The following is a 23,946-nucleotide window of genomic DNA, read 5'->3' as shown; positions in this document are numbered from 1 at the left end:
CAGGAGCAGGCTTGCCTTAAGGGAAAATGCTGAAAGGGAGAGTTTGTTTTGCTCTATTGGTAAGAATTTCCCCGTTCCCAGATTAATCTCTTTTGGCCTCCTAATATCTCCTCTCCAGACTTCCTGATACTTAAGCTGGGCACCTCTTCAGCCTCAGACTCACCATGTGCTGCCTGGCCTCCTGGTCAATCAAGCTGGCCTTCCCTGACATGGTCTTGTAGTTCTCCAGGTCCTGCTGTATCTCCATGTGCTCAGGGTTTGCCATGAAGAAGGTGTGAGCTGCATTTGCTGCCTCCTCCAGCTTGTTCAGCTGTAACAAGGTGAGAAACACAAAGTGAGACTGGTGATGTAGAAGGTGAACACAGCAGTTTATGCTGCATCCTCTGACATCCTTTTGACACCACTGGATTGGGAAATGATGGGATAACAAAGGAAAACCTGAATGCAGAGGCTAAAGAAAAAAGCTGAATTGAGAGGAAAGCCCCATATAAATGAAATGGAAAGAGCTGGAGCTCCTGAGAGCCAGACAAGTCCCTGCAACAGGGTCTGTTGGTGATGGGATCCAGTCTGTTGGTGAGGGGATCCAGCCTGTTTTCCAGCAGCACATCCTCTCAACTCAGCTACTCCAACCCCCTGCACAGTTCCAGGTGGAAAGATGCTCATGAGATATGAGATGGAGAGAGGAGGGGAAAGCAGCTGCAAAGACTGCTCTCTCTACAAGCCTTGGAGGCTGAGCTATGTCCAGGCTGAGGGCTTCTGCTTGGAGACAGGGACTGAGGACCATTTATTAAGCTCAGCTGTTTATAGCTGCAAAAGGCCAGACTCTGCTGATGGTGGCAGAGGTAGAAAGAGAGGTTTATTTTGATATACCAAATTATTTTGGGTTTAGAGATTCAGAACTGAGACCAGACATCAGTTTCACCCTGGAGAAAGCCTCATAAACAAACAGAACTGCTAGTGCTAAACACATCCATGGCAGCTGCTGGGAGCATCAGGAGCAGAACAGATGTTCAGGTGAAACCTCTGCACAAGCTAGCAAGAGAGAAGTCACTAAAACATTTGCTTCTGAAAGAAAGCCAACACCACTGGGTACCAGCAAGCTGCACTCAGGTCCCTGGGATACATCAGCAGTCCCACCCAAACTTGTCAGCCAGGGCCAGGCTAATGCTAGCCCAGGCTAGGCTGAGTGTTCTCCTTGGCAGCAAAAGCCACAGCAAGCCATGGGACATGGGACAGCAGCTCACCTGCACAGGCACCCAGCAGACAAACCACACCAGCAGGATGGGAACAGAGACCTGCAGGGAAGCATGAGCTTCACATCCTGCCAGCCTGCAGCAGGGCAGACAGGCTCCAGGGCAGAGCCAGCCCAGGAAACACAGGAATGTTCCCAAAATGAAAAAAGGTGAGAGCCATGGCATCCCAGCCCACCCCCCTGCACACCAAAGCACAGCTGTGCTGCAGTGCCCACAGAAACGCAAAATATTTGCCTTGTGTAAACTTCAGAAGTTTTTAAGGATTATCTCTGTACTGACAACATGTGCAGGGGAGCCAGATTTTACTGCAAAAACAACATCTATTCCAGTCTTTCATTTGGAGTTTTCCAAAGGACACCACTCTCCATAATAATCCCTTGGCTTTCTAGCAGGCATGAAAAATGACTATAAGAAATTTTTAACCGGGACATAAAAAACCAAAACCCCTCCAGAACAGAAGTTTGGTGTTTGTTTTTTTTAAAGAGACATTCCTATTCAGGAACATATGTTCCATTTTGAAATACATCATTTCAACATAATCCCACTCTGGAAAAGTTTATTGCAGCTGGACACCATCGGATGTGGGATAAAGGACTGACCAGAGCATCTCACAAAGGGAATTTTCAGGTCCTGCTGAGTGTCTGTGGGAATGCCACTGCAGCTAGTAATTAGAGACAGTCAAGATGGAACAAAAGGTTTGTTGGAGATGTGAGCTGCTGACCTGATCCAGAGCACTGCTAAGAAGCCACTATTTGAGCTGCCTGGGGGAATTGCATTCTTCCACATCACAGATTTCTATTCACAACCAGCACCCTGCCTGTGCAGATTTAAAAGGGACTAAAGACCTCTCAGAAGGGGAAGTGGTCCCTCAAGACACAACCTGCAATAGTCTGCTGTGGGATGTTCTTTTTCCCCTTAGCTCTAGATCCTTTTCAGCAAAGTGTCAAAAACTGTCAGAGATCCCAGGATGGGCTTAATTCTTTTGGATAACATCCACCCCTGTGAAACAGGATGAGCCTGATTTCTAGACAACAGAAAATCCCTTTCAAACAAGGCTCACTCTATGTCTAGTCCTGCTGGCTCTACACAGCAGAGATGACCTTTGGAGTTTGCTAAGTGGACTCGAAGCAGAACATTTCAACTCAATGCTTTTCAATTTATATGTTCCATATTTGCCTTAGAAACATTCAAGTAACACAAAGAAGCCAACAGCTGCTAAGTTTGGGGGGAGTTTTTAAGTCAGTGAGTGTGTATAAAAGCAAAATTCCTAACTGGTAAGACACGTTCAGTGTCTAGCTCTGACATTAGTTATGAAACACTCTGGGGAAACTTTTGCCAAAACACTCTGAATTCACAAGGAGCAGGATATTTTGGTGCTTAAAGGTCTGGGCTGGGACTCAGGACACCTGGACTCAGTTCCTGGCCCTGTCACAATCTCACTGTGCAGTCATTGGAAAAAAATAATTTTGTTTTCTTTGTGCCTAGTTTCCCATTGTTTTTAACTAATAACAATAAAAAATAATAGCATTTCTCCCACAGAGTAGTAATTCTGTTTATTTGGATGGCAAGCAACTTGGGGGCCATAAGCATGTGCAAGCACGTAACAGAAGGAAATGTTGATCTTTGCACAACAACTGCTGAATGAAAATGAGCAAGGAAAAAATGACAGATGTGGACTCACAACCTCAGTATGTGCTCTAAGCCCTGCTTGCTCAGCCCACTGGAATGACACTGCTGGACTCTTGCTGCAGCTTTGCACCAAACCCTGTGTATTTCAGCCAGAGAAGACACAAGAAATCAGAGCATCAGCACTGAGAGAGCCCTGGGAACACCCTGCCCTGTCCATTTTGATCTTAACATACCAACACCTAGAGCTGAGAAGGGGAAAACACAACACGTAAGTGCTGCTGGGCTCTGATGCTGGAAGATGTTTATTTTCCTCAATGAGATTTAGGAGTGGTTCATAAAAAAAAATATTTTAAGCAGCAGAACCTCAGATGAAAGAATTTCAGCAAACTGCAATGCTCAGTTTCACTCCCAGCTGGGACAGTGCTGGCCTGGGCTTCAGTGGGGTTGTGGCTTCCAGCCTGCAGAGGTGCCTTGGACTAGGAAGGCTGCTGTAACTGGAGCCCTGTGCAGGAACAAACAGGCTGGGGAAAGGACCTGGAGTGAGCATCTTGATCATCACTAGACAACTGAACCCAATTCTCACTGATAACCATTGAGAAAATCCTTTATGGAGCCTCCATGGGCTGCATGGTGACACACAACACAATGCTAACAGACCCTTACTATTCATTGCCATTCTGGTACCTGTCAAGGTATGTTTAAGCCAGCAAACTCCATGCTGAGCAACCTGATTTGTACCTGTGATGCCACAGTCACCAACCTGCTGGGCTTAAGGAAGAAGCTGTCTCACTGAAACATGTCTAACCTGCTGCTTGATTTCATCCCCACTTTGGCTGCTGGATACCCTAAAGAGAAACCCGGAGGATTCACCCCATCACTGACAGCTGCCCCAGACACCTCAGTCTGGCTCAGCTCCACAGGCAGGCACATGTTCTTAATTCACACTTGCCTTCACCCCTTGCACACAAACGAATTCTGACCAAAGCCCCTCTCGTGCCAGATGCTCAGCAGGCTGGCACAAACTCCTGTCCCCTTCCCCAGGGAAAAGGCCTCACAGCAGCACCATGGCTTCAGCTACAGTGACCCAAAACTCACAGTCCTTTAGGTTTGCTCTCTGGAGCTTGGCAGTGGGGATAAGGAAGGGGAACAGGCAGGGTGCTAGGCCTGTGAGACAAGCACTGCACAGCTTTACAGTCAGCTCATGCAGCCAGGGCTGCCCTCTCACCACCGCTCTGCTTGTGCTGAACACTGACACTGCAGCTTTTGGGGGAAACCAGCTGTAACCACAGCAACTACAGGTATTCAGCTGCTCCCAGCTCATCCTGAGCTTTTCAGGGCAAAAAACAAGGATGAAAGAGGTGCAAAAGTCAGAGGATTTTAGAGAGAAGGCAGCCAAAGCAATACAGGTTCTGCCTGATTGAGAAAAGAGGTCAAAGGTATGATATAACCAAGACCTCAGACTGTTCTTCATACTGAGTTCCCATTGCATTGAACTTAATATCAGATATTGGCAGCTGTCATACATTCTGTGTCTAACTGTCCTAACCCAATCTGCTTCTATATCAAGGTTTCTTCATCACATAAAATATAGTTTCAATTAAAACTTTTTTTTTTGAGGGGAACAGAAGTAAGGTTTATATATTGGAAAACATGTCAGATCCCTCAGCACTTCTTGCCACACCAGGACTGGACCTACCTGCACACAACCTCAGTTAATTGCAGAGTGTATGAACCTGGCATGGAGCCTGTGATGAAAAATTTCAAACCATTCAGCTGACCCAGAAACCAAAGTTTCCAACTTCGCAGACAATCCCTGGTTTGCTGAACAGATAATGTTTTTCTAAACTTTTCCACAGCTGCACTGCTGCTGTGTTGTAGTGAAAGCTCAGTGCACTGGGCTCTGCAGAGGAAGGAGGCTCTGGAGCCTGCAAGCACAACAAGGGGAATAAAAGGTTCAGTGCCATGAAGGATTAATCTGGTTGTGTCTGTGCAGAGCTTACAGCCCAGGAGAGAAGGAACAAGGAACAGTGAGATGGTTATAAATAGCATCTGACCTTACCTCAACTATTTTATTATTGCAAATAAGAAGGATTAAATTCTCCAGATAAGTTAATCAGGAAATTTTCCTTCTGCTGATGGGTCACACATTTTCAGAATGATGACTGAAGTGTTTGCAGCCCACTATGGCACCAACTGGCCCCACAGAACCACCAAAATCAGAGAGCAAGGCAAGCACACAGCAGGAAAGGGCCTCAATCAAGTGCAGGGAAGAGGTACCAGGAGCCAAAGGTGTGAGGCCATCTCTAAGTTCAGTACCACACCAGCCCCTGCTCTCCAAACCTTTTATCAGTTTCTTGTCTTCCAACTCAAGATAAACAGGGCTGCCTCCTTCCCCTGCTACTGCTGTGATGGAGGGCAATAATAATGCATTCCTAGAGGCTCCCCATGTATATTTTCAGAGTTTTTTTCATTTTCAAAATGAAGACAACCTCCAGCCTGCTTTGGACAGTTCCTCTTAGACCACCCCAGCTGGTGTGCTGCTGGCTACCAATCACTCTGGCAGACCCAAATCCAAAACAGGACAAATTTGCAGAACTGGCACAGGGAAGATCTCTCATGAGAAAGGAAATTTAGAAATGGCTCAGGGTTTTTTGGTATTCCAACAAGCAATTTTCAGGACACAAACATAATGTGGATTGGTAGCTGCATGGTCAAATGAGCTACCTAGATGATGAATTTAGTCTTCAGAAAGTGGGAGATACTTGGAAATCTAAAAGCAAACACCACTTCAATATTCTTTATGGAAAAAAATTCTTTCAATTAATGAAGATGGAAATAATATTTTTTAACAAATCTCTCACTTGAGCCACGCTGGCATTATTTCACGTGTGCATGAGTTCATGCTGAGCAGACTGACTGGATAACCCTGTCTGAAAGGGCCATTGGGCATTAAAAAAACAAATTAGATTGACCCTCACATTCTCCCTTCCTTCCCTCTCTGACAAGCTCTTCTTGACCTGTTCTCAGGCATGTAAGAATGAAGATTTCCACACGTTTCTGGCTGTGCATTACATGCTTCAGTGCACACTTGTGTAACAAATCCTGCACAAGGAGCAGGGCATTTACTCACAGCTAAACCACTTCCAGCGGGAAGGACCCTTCCCATGTAAATCTCCAACACACTGAAGCATTGCAGATTCATCTGCAGAGCAAGCAGTGGGAAATGTGTTTGTGTTTACTGAGCCTTCGATCTGACTGGTTGTGAAATACACTCCGAGCCATATTGTGCCCTGTGCAGACACTCAGTTCTGCCTAAAAAAGCCTGAGAGCAGCTACATTGTGTGTGAAACATTATTTTCAATGAGGAAAAGGTGGGATGTATTCAGCCCTCAGGAATCTGTGCAGGTGGTTACCCATGAAGTTCCTGCACCCCAGAGTCTTCCTTGGCCAGATAATTAACCAGTCCCTTAGAGATGAGTAGCATGGGAGAAGCAATACACTCACACACTAATGGCAACAAGCAGTGCTTGGTACTAAAAGGTGGACAGCATAAAACCAGCCAGGTTTTATACTGTCCAGCAGAATTTTTCTTGCATGTCCTTCCTCCTGTTGTTATAACATTCCTGTGGCAGCCTGAGCTAACCTGGTTGCCTGGTTCCAGGTTGCTCACCTGGAAAGGTATCAAAGAGTAGCCCAGGCATTTTAAGGTACTGAAATCGAGCAGCTGGGAACAAGCAGGTTGTGACTATCCCCTCCCCAGGGATCACCAGCACTCCTGCAGGCCACTGCCTGCTAGACAAATAATGATCATTCATCTGATATAATGACTGATAACTGAGAGGCAGGCAGTCCCCAGAATCATGGAAATACCTGGGAGAAGAAAGGTGAATCTTACTGAACACACTGGTGAGGAGTGAGGGAAGCCTTTGCCATCAAAGGAGGAGGGTCTCATGCTTTTAGGAGAAATCAGAACAAAACAAACTTGGCAGGCAGTTAAAAGCAGCTCTGCAGTTTAGATGTGAATTTTCTCCAGCACCCTGCCTGCCTGGACACTGCAGCTAGCCAAGCTGCACTGACTGATAACTGGGTCACACTCCCAACCCAGCTGTCTCCACACTGGTATCTCTATGGCAGTAATTACTAAAACACTTAAGAAAAACACAACAGAAAAATCTGAGACAAGCAGAAAAATTCCTACAGCAGAAACTTTCCTCCCTTTCTACAGTTTAGCAATGGCTCAGCACCTCTTAGAAGAGTCAGACATGATGAGCTGTTGAATGCCCTTTGGGAGCCAAAGTTTCCTGTGCAGATGTATGTGCTTGTCTGCTGCTACCTAACAACATCCAAACAGCTCCGTGTGTCCCCAGAACATGCCCTTCTCAGAACACACATGGCTTTCCACCTCCATCCCAGAGCCAGGGTGCCACAGCGGCCTGCTGATAAATGACATTTGTTTTTTGCAGCCCTTTCATGCTGTAAATGGAATTTTGTCAGCAGGCTTAAGGCCTGTGCCAGCCTGAGGACTGCCTTCCTACCTTTCCCTTGAGCCACAGAAAGGTCTTCTCCTGGAGAGGGTGCTGACTGACTCAGTCACCATGGTCAGTTTATGGTATTAGTACAGAGCTTTAGTTTGAAAAGCAGAGTGCAGAGCCCTGAGGGTGGGCTGCAAACAGGATTGTGCTATCTGAAGAAGAGGTTATCTCTCCCTGCCCTGATCTGTGGTGGGGCAGCAAAGAGAAAAGCAAACAAACCATAAATTTCAACAAGAAAGCAGACTCACAGCATATCTGTGCATTGTTCCCTCACCCAAAACCCTTGTCAGTCTTCAAGGAAATGGTTTTAATTCACTTTTTTTCCAGACTCAATGTTTCTTGGATACCTTTTCCAGGGCTCAAATCATAAACCAGCAAATAATGACTGACAGCTGCTGAATTCATGGAAGCCATCATGATGGTGATGGACATTAGGGCACTGCAGATCTGATTAAATAAACCCATCACATTCCAAATTCAACCATTTTGCAAAGTCTGTAGAAGATCTGCAGACTGGGGGTGGGCTGTGCTCACCATGAGGGGAACTGACTGACACCAAGGGAAAGCAAACTCAGCTTATGCCTTAGGTGGGTTTGAAGAAAAGTGCCATATTTGAAAAGAGATTTCTGTGCTGATTCTCCACTACTGGGCCAGCACAAAGGCACTGCACTGGAAACAAAGTTTGCAGATAAAGGGAGAGAGAAGATCTATCCACAGTTCTGGAATTTAATCTTGGTTGGTCTGAAAAGCAAAGGAGAGGTCCTGCCAGGAACGCTGGTTACATGGGCTGCCAAGTTCAGCCCAAAGGTTTGATTATCCCAGGAATCTTCTCCCAGCAGTGGCCAGGGGTGGACACTTGTGGGCAAGCCATAAAGACATGGTGGGTACACAGTGACCCTCACACACAGGGCACTGTCAGCAATGTCCAGCAGCTTACAGGCTTCCTGAACCAGGATTTGCCTCTGGACCACTGGGCTTAAAAGCCACTGATGGCCCTGTCCTCCTGGGAGTTGTGTAATCCCTTCTGGAACTCATTTATACAGGCTGCAATAAATAAGGGATTTGGGAGATTTTAGGACATCAGAGTATTTTTTCCACCAGAGTACACGTGTGGGACAGAAAGACCTACCACTAGGCTATGGTAGAGTTTTCAGAAAACACGGAACTGCAAAGTACAGGCTGACTCATCTGCAAGGCAAGAGGAATTGCAGCAGTGCTGCAAAACTCCTCAGTTCCTCCAATGCTCAATGCTCATAAAACTCAAACCCATCTGCATACAACAGGGATAGGGTTTCCCACCAAAAGGCATCTTCTGAAATTAAGGGACACAAAAACAGGGCAGGGCAAGGGGTCCACAATGCACTTTCTCATCCAGAACACTGAGAGCACACCAGGTCTCAAGGGCTGTGGACAGGATGCGTATGCTGGCATTGGATGGATTGTGTTGACTTCACAGCAGAGCAACCTCCAGACATGTTCCCTGCAAAATCTGACCCTGAAATTTCAGGGGAGAGGCTCCCTTTCATAAGGGTTGGCACACAGCACGCTGAAGAACCCACCTTTGTACATTGCCACATTCAGCTTACCCAGCACCACTGAAGAAATGTGTATTTCATTTGGAGAGGATGTAACTCTACCCTTGTTACCCTCCTCCAGCTCGCCCAGCTTTGATGAGCACTGTTACTAATTTGAGAGAGGAATTGCTGGCTTTGAGAGCAGAGTGACACCAGTCTGGGTGAATGGCACCTCTGCCAGCCAGGGGCACTGCATGGAGATGTGTGCTCGGCTGCTCAGGCTCTGGTGCAGCTCCAGAGCTTTCTGTGGACTTACACCAGGGTAGATTTGGCTCATGTTCCAGCGAGCAAGGCCACACACCACTGGGACAATTGTCTCCATACATGACACACACCACAATCTCAGCTGGATTTGCTGCTTCTGCAATGAAAACACTTTGCTTGCTTTCCCCAGCCTTGGCTTGGTAATCATTACTAAACACTTATCAGCTAGACAGCCTTCATTTCCTGAGAGCCTGGACCTAATTACACCAGGAAACGTGCTGCTTTTCCTTCAGACACTGAGAAATGCTGCTTTCTGAGCCCTTCTACTACAAACTTTAACTTTGTTCTGATTAGTAGAGGGTAGGGGAGGGCAAAAACACAGCCAGATCTCAAGAGGCAAATGCAGTGATCATTCACAGAGATGCCCTGGCTTCACTCCACATCATAATAGTAACAACAAAATGCCAGAGATATTTCACCTCCCCTCCCTCCCCTATTAATCTTAGCTGAACCCTGTGAGGCCCCTGCACAGAGGTATCATTTTCCCTCAATTGCAGGTAAGGATCTGATGTCTCACAGCAAATCAGAACCAGACCTCGGGGCTGCCTCCTAATGCCATTCCTCGAAGGAGTGAAACAAGCCCTGCAGCTCCATCCCCTTATCAGGACATTCCATCCCTCGGTGGGATGAAGGAGCCTTTGCCAAAAGCAGTGCTTTCAAACCCCTCCTTTGTGCCATGGGGCCCCTCTGGGATGTTGAGTTACAATTGCCCACTTGTAATAGAGCCCAGAGTATCACCTCCAAATCAAACTGTTGGTTAATTAGTGTATAAAAAATCCCCCTACAAATGCACAGTAATGGAGTTATAGAGCCATTAGCACCAAATCACAAGATCTGCTGCTGCAGCAGCGTCACTTTTACCCTGTGAGCTGCCCAGGAGCTGCTGCCCATCCTGGAGGGCTGCCAAACATCCCCATCCAATGGGAGATACCTATGGCAAACCTGCTTGGAGAACAAGGGCAAGGAGACCTGAGCTAAGGGGTTGTGCTTCCCCTGACTGAGGCTTCCAGGCATTCTCACTGATTCTGTTCTCCTGGCTTGGTAAAGAACTACAGAAATGCTGAGTGTGTCCTCCCAGTGGTGCAGTTTACCCTTCCCAAGAATTAGTAGAATGACATGGATGGGACGTGTCAGCTCCCAGTTTGACCAGTTCACACACGGCCAAAGGAGTGACCCAAGGGGAAGTGGGCACAGGTCTGTCCTTGAGGGCAGCCAAGAGATGTGCCCTCTGCCAAGGGCTGATCAGTGGCACATCCCACATTTCTGACTCTGCGTGCTCTCCTACAGGTGCATACCTTCACCTTCCTCACAAGCTGGAAATACGACACAGACCCTGGGCAAGAGCAGTGCATGGGCTGGGCACTTGGACTGCTCACATTCCTGTACTGGGGGCAGATGTGGGTAGAGCCAGGTGGGATGCCAGCCACAGCCTGGATGAAGTTAATCACATACAGTGTAAAGCTCCATCTTCTGACACTCTTGTGGTCCTGCTTGCTGGAAACCCTGTGCAGACACACCCCTCCACAACCTTCTTCACATCAGGGCTGGAAAGCATCCATGATGATGGATGACCTCCACTGGGCTCCTACCCAATCACCAGCTCCTCAGTTCCTCAATTCTCAACTGGCACCGGGAAGCAACATCCTGAAGGATGCACGTGTCACTTGGGGCAGGACACAGGTGTTTAATCCATCTCTGCTTGCACTGCTCTGCCTGCCTGAGATGGAGAAAGCAGCTGCTTGGTGCAGCTCCAGGGAAGGACGGCTCCCTCTGCAGAGAGAGCCCTGCCAGCTGCTGCAGGATGATCTGCAGCCCATGGAGAGCTGCACAGGAATGAGCAGGATACCCAGGGAGTGGTATGTCCCACAGGGATGCTGTGGGGACCCCCCTGAGCACAGGCTGTTATCACTCACAGCACGGCAGCTCTGTGCCCCTGCTGCAGCCCCAGCACTGATGTCACCCCAAGAGACAGTACCTGCTGTCTGGGGCAGAGCTGTGCTCCACTGTGCGAAAAATGAGGAGCTGTCTGCCCTTGCTGAGGACACATGAAGTCATGCTCCTGTGAGAAGCCAGTGTTTTCCAAGCACTGAGGTTCTGCTTTCAGTTGCTGGCTCTGTTCTGATTTACTGGGAATTCCTCTGCCAGGCACTAAGCATCCCCATGACTCAGTTTCCCTGTTAAACAGGAGCACAAACCTTTTGGCCCTGACTGCTGGGAGGCAGAATGACAGCATTTAAAAACTTCAGATGACACATCAGGGCTTAAGACATTGCAAGATTTTTCTGTTGATCTGAAAATTATGCAGTGGACTCCTGTAAGAGCTCACTGAGTCCTTATATGTGGCTCTTTGTCACTGTTCCCATCCACACCCTGGTTCCTCTTTGAAAGGCAAATACCATAAAAAGCTGTTTATAGAGACTGAGATCTAGAAAAGAGAAGTCAAATAGGGTCAGGCTCTCGATGGCTCTGCTGCCCTGAGCTGTGGCCAGGGGCTGGCTTCCTGCTCCCACCCGTGATTGCAGGGAACACTGACCCATTTGTCTGAGGAGCCTCCAACGTGGGTGGGTGGGTGGCTCCTGCCCCTCCACAAACATTTCATCCCCACTGGAAACAGCTAAGACGGAAAACGTGGATGATGCCAAGATTAAGAAAGAGAATTAGGGAAACAGCAAGCGTCCCTAATCAATCATGCTTGGACAGTGAGGCTTTTATGTGCACAAAGACTTCACTTGAATTCTTTTTTTTGCATTTATCCACAAGAAAGAACAAAAAATATAGTGGCTGAGGAAGTTGCCAGATGTTGATTCACCCTTTTGCTTTCTGCAAATGTTTCCATTTTGCTGAAAACCCGATCAGCAAACTCAGGAACCCTTAAAAATTATTATTTAGAAAATAAAACCTGCAAGCAGCTCCATGGCAGCACATGACATGGATGAAGGCAGAGGAACTCTGCCATCTAGCAGACTTCATGCCTGACTTTTTTCTGGCCTGGAGCAGCAGAATCAAACCAGTCTCTCTCACTGGTACCAAGTCTGGCTTTCCTTGGCACAGAAAAGATAAAGCTGAAAGAAACAGATATGTCAGTGCAGGGATTTTTAAAAGAAAATACAGATAAGTATTTTAACAAAACTTCTGGTAAGGATGCTAATCATCATCTGTTTCACAAAGATCCTTTAACTTGGTTAAACACAATCCAGGGTGACAACACAGGCAGAGACAGAAAGTCACAGAGGGCAGCAAGGCAGGCAGGAGGTAATGACATCCTATGGAACTTGCCCCAAAACCCTGAGGGGAAACTACAAAACCTGAGAAATCCCATCACAGCCAGTGAGAAGGATCTGCCACCACACAGCTCTAACAACAGCTCACAGCATCCCAGTGAGAGTGCAGGGGCTGCAGCACTTTCCAACATTTCTATTCTAAACAGAGATTTACAGCCAACTATTGATGGATTAAATAGGGTGAAGACTAAGTCACAAGTCTGTTGTTAAATTTACTCAGCCTCTGGCATGTGCACCTAACCATAATACTGCATCTAATTTTGGTTTTGTTTTTTAAGAGAATCAGTTTGGACATAGTTTCCACAAAACTCTTCTGTTTGACTTAGTGAACAACAGCTGTTCATTTCAAGAAGCTCTTGGAGAAACATTCATCTGCTTCCAGATCAGACTACAATTAAAAATGCAGAGCATCCTTCTAACACTACCAAAAAAAAAAAAGATTTGTTTTAAAAAGTGCAAATATGAAGAACTTTTGAAAAATGTGTTTTGGTCATTTCTGAAGCTAATTCAAAACATAAATCCCTGCAGGTGTAATTCACTGGAAACATGTGGCTTTCCATCCAAAGTAAATCTGGGGCACAGAATAAAATCTGCATGACCTAAATGGTGACTTGGCAAATGGAGGCATGGGCAGACTTGCAGAGCTAGCATCAGTGCTGCATTCAGCTCCCTGGGTTATTATTTACAGATGCTGTCCATGACAGCAGCATCCCTCTCCTCTGGCTCCCTGGGAGTGCTTCCCTGGAGCTCACAGTGCCGGGCTGTGGCACAGCCACTCGCAGCAGAAACAATCCAGGAACGATGTAAATGTAGAAAAGAACACTGGTTCCCAGTGACAGCAGCAGAAAGTTCTCTGGCTGCCAGACCACAAACAAGCTGGAGGCGTTTTCCTCCCTCATCCTACTTGACACGAGACCTGAGCCAAGCTCCTTCAGCAGCTCTGGGAAGGATTTGCCGTGAGACCGCCCGTACGTCCGACTGCAGCTGCACAGAACTGCCCCTGCCCTGGGGAGGGGAAAAGGTTCTGCTGTGCAGGACAGCAGCAGCAGCAAAAGCTCTGTCTTGTGATGGGGCAGGAGAGACAACCACCTCCAATTTTCCATCAGTTCTGGGCTGGGTTTTACACCAGACCAACATCAACAGTAGCAGCTTTTGACTGGTGGAAAAACAGAGTTGCTCTGAGTGAAGCACCAGGAGGACCAAAGCCTCGGGAGCTGCACCCCTTGTTTTGCCCAGGACAGGGTGGGCTTCCCACTGCAGCTAGAGATTCAAACTCCCCTTCAGGTATGGGCTGAGGGCTTCTCACCATGTCCAGATGCTCAAACCAGGGCTGCAAAGCAACTGCTGTTTCCCAAGTACCATACTACACTTTGTCGTCTCATGCGCAACACATCAGCTGGCCTGCTGGCATTTTTGATCCCAGGCTGTCCAGGCAAAGAAGTCAGACTTAGGTACCCATGAACTGCACAGAATAGCCCTCTTTGTCAGCAGATGACAGCAGTCCAAAGAGATGGCTGAGAGCAGGGCCAGTGCAGCCCCAAACATGTATGAAAGGTGGGTAACTCCTTCTCTCACCTCACCCCAGAGAGCTCATGAGCGACATTCAGGAAAGGCACCAGAGGCCAAGTCTGGAGGAGGAGGACAATGAGAGCAAGAGAAATACAATAAAGTTTCTCTTTTGGAAAACAGATGGCACCAAACCATGCAAAAAGGCTTTATGATCCCTCAAGCAGGAAATAAGTGATGACATACTGTCATGTTGCTGTGTCAACAGCTGACACATCGCAGCAGGGTAATTTCACAGACTCCCACGTTAGTTTAAAAGCTCTCTTTGAAACCACAGAGCTGGGGCAGAGGCACTTCAAGTCTTGCACAGGCAGCAATGGCTCTGCAGCAGACCTGCTGCTGCAGATTCCGTGCCTCAGGAGCCAGCCCTGCACAGAGAAACCACAGCCAGCCCTGCCATCCACTGAAACCATCTGCGGCTCACCACAGACGGCTGCTGATACAAGACCAAAGCACCAGCCTCCCTTCCCTTTCCCCCTCCAAGAAAACAGTACCCTGACCCAAAGTGTGTTCAAAGGGTTCATTGTTGTCTGGCCAACACACACGATGCTTGAAGCTGGCCTGCAAGTCCTCAAGGTTGTGGACAAAGTTCTGCACGTCTGAAGCAGGACACAGCACTTCTGAGAGCCTCCTTTATCCCTAAGAGGGCTTTTGTTTGCTTTAACATTATATACCAGAAACAAAATATTGCTCCCTCCCTACCTGTCTTTCTTATTAGAAGCAGGCACTGGCATTTTCACCAACAGAATTGCCAGGCAGTTTTTCTAAGGGTCTGCATATTCACTTTCTCTGCTTTTTTTAGCAGTGGGGTGCAAGAGATGAATCCTTGAGGACTGGCCCACATGATCCTGCCATTACAGACACCAGGAGGGATATCTCCAGGAAACTCTGTATTTCACTGTGCTGCCAACTGGAACTGCTTTTCTTCTTCCAGCAGTGGGTCCAGCACAAGTCACACAGTCAGATACCAACAGAGAGAACAAAACCTGTGTTCCTTAGGATCCTCATGGAAAGGTTATGCCTAGTCAGCACAAATTCTGCAAAGCCCATTCAATCTCTAGGGAGTATCTCCTTTTAGAATCCAGTTTCATTTCCCAGCCCATGATATTAGAGACAGCCTGTGTGCAGATGCATTTCCCACTGACTTTTTCTTTTGAAAGTGATCCTGCCTTTGGGAGAAGTTTGCTGAAGTTACCAAGTAAGAGTACACAACCCTCTCCTTGGAAAGCAACACATCAGAAAACAGTCTGGGCTCAGACGTCAGAATAAATGCTTTTGCTCATTAACCTTTGAATTTACCCTCTCCCCTGCCCCAGGTGAGTGCCTCCATGGCCTGCAGCAAGCAGGCACTGGAGCATCAGCAGCAGCTCTGCTCTGCCCCAGCTGCAGTGCTGCTGGCCAAAGCAGGAGGCAGGATCCTGGGCCATGGCTGTGACTCACACTCCTGACCTGCCAAATAAGTAGTTTGGAGCAAGGAAGTGACAGGCAGACTCAAACCAGAAAGCTGGTGAAACAAAATGAAAGAAAATCCTCCTCAGCTCTCCTTGCTTGCATCCAGCAGGGAAACAGGGTGTGCAAAACATGAGAGGTGTCACACTGGTGACACACTGACACAGATGGGCTCTGGCCCTTCTTCTTCCAGAGGGAAATGCCCTTTCCAGCACTCCACCACCTGCTCTAGTGGAGTGCTGGCCATGTCCACGTGTTTGGCACACAGCAGGCAAGCCAGCGCCCTGCGCAGGTCAGCACCATACTTCACTTCACTTCAGGGTGCTGCCAGCCACACTGGTGCTGGGGGGCCTCCCTGCCTACCCTCTGCTGTAGAACATCAGAAGAGGTAACACATGCCCCGAGGATTCCCCCAACTATTGCACATCATGCTGGGTGGTTCTGAGCTCACACACAGGTACAGGAAAACACCAAAACTTAGAGCCATGACAGTCAATGGCAAATCTCCTACTGCTAAGAGGAGTCCAAAAAACAACCCCAAGCAAACTGGCTCAAAAAACAGATGCTCCAGGTTTGCCTGTTTCTGAACAACTTAATTCACAGCTTTCTTGGATGGTAATATCCAATCTGCAGATGGGGAGAGGGGCACTTGTGAAGTCTCCCAGGGAGAAATCCATATTTCTATGACTAAACTTTGACCACTGTAATGAATGACCCTAACACGACTCAATTATGTGTTCAGCTGGCAAGAAGGGGTCAGGCACAGCAGATCAGCATGAACCACAGCCCACAAATACCAGTGAAAGAAATCTGAACTAGGATGAGTGCCCTGCCCATAAATCACATTGCTGTGAAGAAATCTGAAGGCATGGTCATGATGACCCCTGTTGCTGTGTCCCTGACCCAGGTGGCTTCCTACAGGAAAACCCACTATATCCTGTTCCACACACACACTTTGCCCCTAAACCTTCTTTGCCATGTTTCAGCCCACGGCTGAGATTTGATAGTCAAGTTAATGACTTCAGTATGTGTCAGTTCAGAGGGAAAAGGATGACACAGTCAGCCTGACTCTTTCCCACAGCCTTCTGTGCCTGGCAAATAGGAAAAACACCAAGAAAGGGAGGAGGATGCTGTGCCACAGCCCTTGGGAAATCCTGCTGCATGACTGGCTGGGCAGGGTGGATCAGCTCTCAGGCAGGCAGGGCAGATATTGTCAAGGAGAGAAAAGGGCTGATTAGGCTTTCTAGCACTAATAATATCAAAACAGAATATTGCTTTCATTGGCAGCGAAGCAGAAAATGAAATGGTGCAAAAAGGAGAAGCCTCAGGTGAAGTGGACTGGAATAATGTCAGGTCTGGAGCAACAACAGCCCTCAAGTGCCCTTTATAGTTGAGCTTTTCTCTTGCACATCGGGAGGTCTGTGAGGTACAAGCTATCAACTCCTACTCACCATCCCATGGAAGCCCTCCCACACTCCTGCCTTTGCACTGCTGGTAAATTGGCAAGGGTCTGCCGGCTAAAGCAAACCCCTGGGAAACTCGAGCCAGATGGTCCCACTGCCCACTCTGAGGCTGGGGGAAGCACATCCTCGCTTGCTGCCTCTGAGAACAACTGAAGTTCACTTTCTTCAGTGCAAAGGGGAGCAAAGATGCTTTTGCTGGCATTTAACTCCAATAATGAATTTTGGTTCATGAGTCTGACCCACAGGCTCTCGGCTCTTAAATCAAAACCTGCAGAGGATATCTCCTTGCTGCTACACAGAACGACAGCTTAGACCTTGCCAGACTTTGGTGCTGTGCCTCTCCCATCCAATCCAGCACCCCACAGTCCAGACAGAGTCTGGGCTCTCTGGGGCAGAGAGGGTTTGCTAACACACCTATACACTGATTAATAAACTAAAGCACTGACTTTTTGTGACTGCCTACTGCTATAGCATTATTAACAAAGAAAGATAAAAAGCAGGAGTACCAAAGAGCAATTGAAGCAACTTAACTGAAACTCTCCAGAGTGTTCCTAAATGATCTAATGAGGTTTTTTTTCATTTTCCTGCAGATCCTGTGCAAAATCCAGAGCACAGAGCTAGCAGGTACACCCCAAGTGGGGCATAAAGGCACTGTCAATCTTCAGGATATTCCCAGGCCAAAGTCTCCTCAATCATTAGAGCTCTTATCATGTAAACACACAGGCATGCTCACACACAGCAGCAGCATGTTGTGACAGCATGCCAACTGCCTGCACACCTGCATGCCATACTGTATTATATATTATACATTATACATTATATATTATATATTATATATTATATATTATATAGCATATGAAATTTTATGTTATTATAATATACTAAATATGAAATATATAATTATGTATTATCTATTATATCAAGGGCAAACTGTATGCCTGGAGTCAAAGCTAGGTGGAAAGGATCAGTTATCAGCTTACAAGTGGTGTGATGCACCTCAGCTCCAGAATTCAAGCAGCTGGGCAGAGTTCAAAGGTATTTTTCCTTTTGTTTCTGCGTGCTGAGTGTCTTCTCCCCGACCACCCTTCCTTCAGGAAAAGCTGAATACAAATTGTCTGTTAATTGACAAAAATAACTGAACAAACCTTTTTATCTTCTTTCTTTGTTTATAATGCTATAGCAGTAGGCAGTCACAAAAAGTCAGTGCTTTAGTTTATTAATCAGTGTATAGGCAGGAAGGGCCATAAGGGTCCAAGGCAGGGGCACTGGTGGCTGAGTGTGAGCAGGGCCATGGAGCTGGCAAACCCCTGAGTCCTCCCCTTCTCTAGGATGCTCAGACCCTGTGGCTTTTGCTGCTTTCAGTACTCTGTGCAGAGAACAGATGCCTTTTCCATACACAAAATGAGTTATTTCCTTGCTCTCAAGGGGGAGACGCTTCCCTCCTACACATCCATCAGGTTAATGCACATTTACAGCTCCTCCAGGGGAGGGAAAGGCCAGGGGTCCCCACTGCACCTCAGATGTTCAGCACTTTGCTTCCAATAAGCAAGAAACCCCGGAGGGCAGCCTGGCAGAGTGGGAGGGCACTGATGGGGGCCAGGATTTGGGGCTATCTGGCTGCTGGAAGCACTTCAGCTGGCTGGGCCAGAGGGAAAAAAATAAATTAAATCAGTAACAAACATAGGAGGCTGAGGAGTTAATGTCATTAAGTATCTGACAGCTGGAAAATGTGAGCAGCCATTGTCTGCGAGCCCCCACAACTCCTCCAGCCAAACCAGTTTGCTGAAAGCAGCAGCAATGAAGCACAGAAGCCAAGACTGGAAACACTGACCTCCTCTCCCTGCCCTGCTGCCCTCAGTGAGGGAACAGGACAGCTCAGAGGTCACCCTGCCCCAGCTCGTGGGCCCTTGGCTTCCCTGCACCCCTCCGTGACCCTGTCCCTGCTTTGGCAGCAGCTCTGGGGCCTGAGGAGGCCATGGCAGGGGCTCTGTCCTCTGCCACCCTCCCCAAGCAGCTGTGCCCCATCTCCACACACAGCCAGCACTGCTGCTGTGCTGTCACTGTCACCACGAGGTGAGCAAGCTGCTCTGAGCACAGCCCTGTCCCCACTCAGCGGCCATGGGGAGGAAGGAGCAGGCCAGCCACAGCCCACACCACCAAAACCCCAAAAACATGGCTCCTGCCCCTTCTCCCAGTTCCATGATGGGAGATGCTACACAACCCAGGAGCTTGGAGCTGAAACAAAACTGGTCCTCTGCAGCCTGAGAGATCTTTGCACTGTTTCCTCAGTGTGCATGAAAGTCTTAGCATTGACTGCATGCAAAGAGAGACATCCAGAGCTTCAGGCACATGCAGCATCTTCCACCAGCCAGCAGTGGCCAGCAGCTCTAGGGATCAACAGCTTAACTATTCCTTTACCTTCAGGCTCCCTTCCCTTCCAGCAGCTGAGCCTGAGCCAATGCCACCTTCCCCAGGCAAGGCTGGCCTGATCTGCTGCCAGCAGCGCCCTGAGCCCCCTCCAGGGTCAAACTGGTCTGGTGCCAGCATGAGAGGGAGCATTCTGAGAGCACTGCTGGCAGGAACCTTGTCCTGGGGAGAAGATTTGATGGTAAATTGTGGGTTTTTCCCTTTATTGCTTGCAGAGAATCTTAATCAAAAAATCTTCACAGTCTAGTTCTGAAAGCACTGAACTAAGGCACTGAAACTACATCCCACTTCACCTCTCAGAATAATGGGCAAACAAACTAAAGATTCAGCTCCAGGAAGTCCTTTTAAGCAACTCCAACTTATGGACAAATTTGTGGGACTCCTTTTCCTCAGTCCATGTAGCAAGCTTCAGGTTTTATCTGATCACAGGCAGGCCTTGACCTCTGCTGTCCCACAGTCACAGGACTTGATCCAGGTCAATCCACTCCACGCTTGAACAAGAAATGAAGAATTGCCTTCGTGGCAGTGTGAGAATGAAATCTGACCTGAGCTCATACCCAGATGCTCCCTTTGACACACACACACACACTGAGGTCTCTCCTAAGTTACTCTGGTGCACCAAACCCTGTGAAACACTGAAAGACCAACACCAATACCCCTTGGCCTGAAGAGCTCTTTGCTCAGCACCTCATCAGATGACACAGCTGCAACAGATCTACAGCAGCAGCACAGCGTGTTCACACTCCTACAGAGCAATAACCGAGATCCCAAAGACATCATTTCCTCACCACTTCCCCTGACGAGTCCCACGCACTTCTGCAGCAAACAGGAGGATTCTGATCAAGGCAATTCACATGGGTGTAAGGCACGTTTTCCCTGGCATCTCCCTCACTGGATGCTCATGAACTCCAAAAACCACATAAGAGCACCTCACAGCAGCTTGTTCCAGAGTCTTTGTGCTCCCTTCCAGGCCATCTGCCTTCCTCTACCTTGCCTTTGTCCAACTGGGAAACACACATTTAATTACATTCATTTATGTTCAAATAGGCCTATTGAAAAGTAAGTGGATTAAAAGCTGGTCTGGAAAAAAAATTGAACTCTACTGCAGCACAGCACAGGCTGTATATTTGGGCTGCCATGTAATGCAGGCACTGGGAATTCTCTGCAAGAGGCATTGGGAATTTAATGTTGCAGCACAGCCAGCTGCAATGCACTTAGCAGATGTCTGAGACCTACAGCCTCATCCATCCACCTTTGATCTTATGTTCCACTCCCTCCTTCCAAGTCTGAACAGCCATTTAGCCACGGCAGAGGCTCAGTGCACGTCTGCAGATGGATCTAAACCCCTCTCTGAACTCCAAGGGCAGGAGCTGCACACATTCACCTGCAGGCAGCAGCAGAACACCCACTCATTCATACCTTCACCGTGCCACAGTCATCCAACACCCACAGAGGGATATTCTGCTGGAACGTGGCCCTTCCATTGCAGCAGAGAGTTAATGCTGAAAACAGGCTGGCTGGGAGCTGGTGACTGAGTCTGAACATCAGCACCTTCCTGCTGGCACTTCCCACCAGAAGGGCAGCCAGGACAATGCTGCTCAGCCTCCAGCTCGCCAGGACAGGACCCCTGCACAGGCAGGGAAGAGCAAGAGATTATGCAAGCCTTTCCCACCTCTGTAAGCCCAAATCCAGTAGTGCAAGACAGTAAAATACTAAAAATAAATTTACAAAACCCCAAATGTGACATTAGAGCTGAAGAGTGAAACAAGTGAAGCACCAGGCTTGGGTGCAGAGAGCCCTGAGTGCACAGCAGAAATACAAATCCTGTGCTTCCAGCCCCTTCTGGAAACTCTGCTGGGGCTGCACTGCTCCACACTGACTGCACTGCCACCCCAGATGCTGGCAACCACGGGACACCCAGGCCTGACACACTCAAAGCAAACATGGGGGTAGCAGAAACAAACCTCCAGGACAAGCCACTCACACAGGAGCTGGACTCAATGATCCCTGTGGGCCCCTTCCAACTCAGAATATTCTGTAATTCGGGGACTTGTTAAGCCTAACACCTTCCCTTCCAACCCTATACCTCACCAAGCTGCTGCCCCTCAGACTTGGCTCCAGGTGGGGAAGAAGGGACAGGAGAAAGAAAAATCTGTGAAGTTTTTTGCAGGCCAGAGAAAAAGTTCAGCCGTGTTTGGCAGATCATTAAGACCTGCACAGACCTACTGTACTCCAGGCTTCCTCTGAGCTTCCCCCTCCCAGTTCTGCTTGCCTCCCTTCCCTGGCACAGCCAAGACACAGAGCTGGCATGCTCCTAACCTTAATTAAGCAACAGCAATTAGGCAACACATTTTTAAGCGGTTCTCTCACAGCCCAGCTTGGGAAAGGGCTGGCTTCAGCATTAAACCGGCAGCTGTGTACAAAGAGCCCAATGAGTGCATCACAACGAGGGAACTTGATATGTAAACAGCCTTGTCAGTAATTACCCCAATGCTTCCCAGTGAATTGCTTCACTCCATTAGAGCCCCGGCTCCCTCGGGGGCTGAGCAAGCACACAGGGATGCTGCACCAAGCAGGGTTAGTCTGGTGCTTAAAGGGGTTGGTCTGGTGCTTAAACCAAAGCCCAGGACACTTGACAGCAACAACCTCGCTGAATATTCACTCTTGTACTGACACAGCCATGGTGACCTGGAGGGGTCCCTCAGCACAGTCCTGGAGGATTTATCCATCTGTCCCAGAGGCTCTGGGCTGATGTTTATTGCAGCAGACTGCACAGAAGAAGAGGCTGGTTTTCCACAGCCCCTTGGAGCTGAATTCACATATTGCTGCTCCCTTCTCTCTCCCTCCCTTGGGAGGGGCCTAGCAGATAACAGGGAAGGGCAGATTTCCATCCCATGGACAGGGAACTGGACCCGGCTTCATGTGATCCACGTGGTGCAGCCAACACGTTCCAAGATCCCTGAGAAAAAAGCCAAGCAGCTGCAGAGTGAGCAGAGCTGGGGAGCCAGGGCCAAGGCTGGGATGCACTGGGAAGCACCATGGGAACAGCAGTGCTCTGCTCTCTGCCTCCTCTCCATGCCTGCAGCATTCCCTGGGACTTAAGAGCACCAAATCTGTGTGCCCAGGCAAGCCTCGAGCAAAATTTAAAAAGATTTCCTGGTTTGCTTTTTTTTTTTTTTTGGTTAGCTTGTTAGCTTTTTTAATTTAAATAAAAAGGCTAAATTTTTTTAGCTATTATTTTTAATAATGGCTATTCCTGCTCTGCTCCAATAAACAGGCAAAGGCTGCCAAGCACACCCAGTAAATCACACACATACTCCGCTCCTCTCAGCTGAATATTTACAAATTTCCCAAGTGCTGAACCTCTTCAAGCCATTCAGCTTCTGCTTTCATCTGAAATATCTATCTCAGTGCTTCTGAGATTTTCCTGCAGTTATCCTAAATTAACAAGGATCGGAAACCAGGCTTCATCTGTAACCCTAAAGGTCAATCACATCATTTTGCTTCAACATGCCAAACAGACAAGACGAAAACAAACATATGAAGTTTCTCAAAGGAATATGAGTGAGAGAGTGAAGAGCCCTCTCCCAAAGGAAAGCAAAAGCCCTAAGTAAGAAGGATGATTTAAAGTAGTTATTTCTGTCTGTCTAGATAGTTGTAACACATGCAGTGCCTGGGGGCAAGACACCCCAAGCTATGTGGGTTTTCCTTCTATTTCCAAGAGATGATAAAAACACTCCTTGCTACTTCATGAGAACGACACCACAAGAATTCTGCATTCAAATTTAAGTGTAGTTTCACATATCTGAGGGGAGTTTAGCAGCCCCGGGTCAGGCACAAGCAGTTTGTCCCTGCTCCAACTCACAACACCCATGCTATGCTGCAAGCATGCAGGAATCCCACCCCAAAGAACAGGGAGATCCTTACAGCCTGAACCCCCTGGGAACACCAAATTGCAAGTTCCAGATTGAAAGCCACCACCACACAGGCTAGCCCTGATTTCACCAACATGGGCAGCAGCGTGCACTGCATATCCTGGGCTCCATGGGCTGCCCCATCTGGTACCACGCCTTGGGTTCATTTCCCAAGGAGGCAATGGGCACTGGGATTATGGGGGGCCTGCCTTAGCTCTGAGAAGATGGCTTGCACACTCCCAGCTATCCAGGGATGGTGGGATGTGCCCTACAATCTGCATGTCAAGGATCCAGAACCAGAAAAGTGAAGGCAAAGCCACATCTCCAGCTGATGAGAGTGGCTGGTTCTGCCCCTGCTACTTATGCTGCCCAACAGGCTCTCACAATTCAAGAGAGCTGTCAAAAGGTCAGGTGAAGAGAAAAATACTGTCATTAACAGTTCTGAGCTATAGGGCTGGAGGTCCAAGCATGTCAAAATGACTGGCAGTGGTCTGAAGGGACTGCACACAGCTGGAAGTCTGAGTTTTCTTGCTCCTGCCAAGGCAGAAGAAAATCCAGCATCCCAAGGTGGCTTCCAAAATAGTTTCTTTCCCT

The 23,946-nt window shown here is 48.1% G+C and overlaps 1 protein-coding gene across 1 annotated transcript in view; it reads right to left on the bottom strand.

Annotated features, from left to right (window-relative positions):
• The window catches only part of P3H2 (prolyl 3-hydroxylase 2), a 62,176-nt gene that overhangs the window by 14,440 nt on the left and 23,790 nt on the right, over positions 1-23,946 (bottom strand). Inside the window, exon 2 of the mRNA XM_005418959.2 lies at positions 164-310. Within this exon, the coding sequence (XP_005419016.1) occupies positions 164-265 (102 nt within the window). The 5' untranslated portion in view covers positions 266-310. The remainder of the gene's footprint in view (positions 1-163; positions 311-23,946) is intronic.

This window comes from Geospiza fortis, unplaced genomic scaffold (assembly GCF_000277835.1).
Source record: "Geospiza fortis unplaced genomic scaffold, GeoFor_1.0 scaffold172, whole genome shotgun sequence".
NCBI lineage: Eukaryota > Metazoa > Chordata > Aves > Passeriformes > Thraupidae > Geospiza > Geospiza fortis.
Note: the sequence above shows the minus strand (reverse complement) of the source record. Positions and strands in the feature narration are given on the sequence as shown.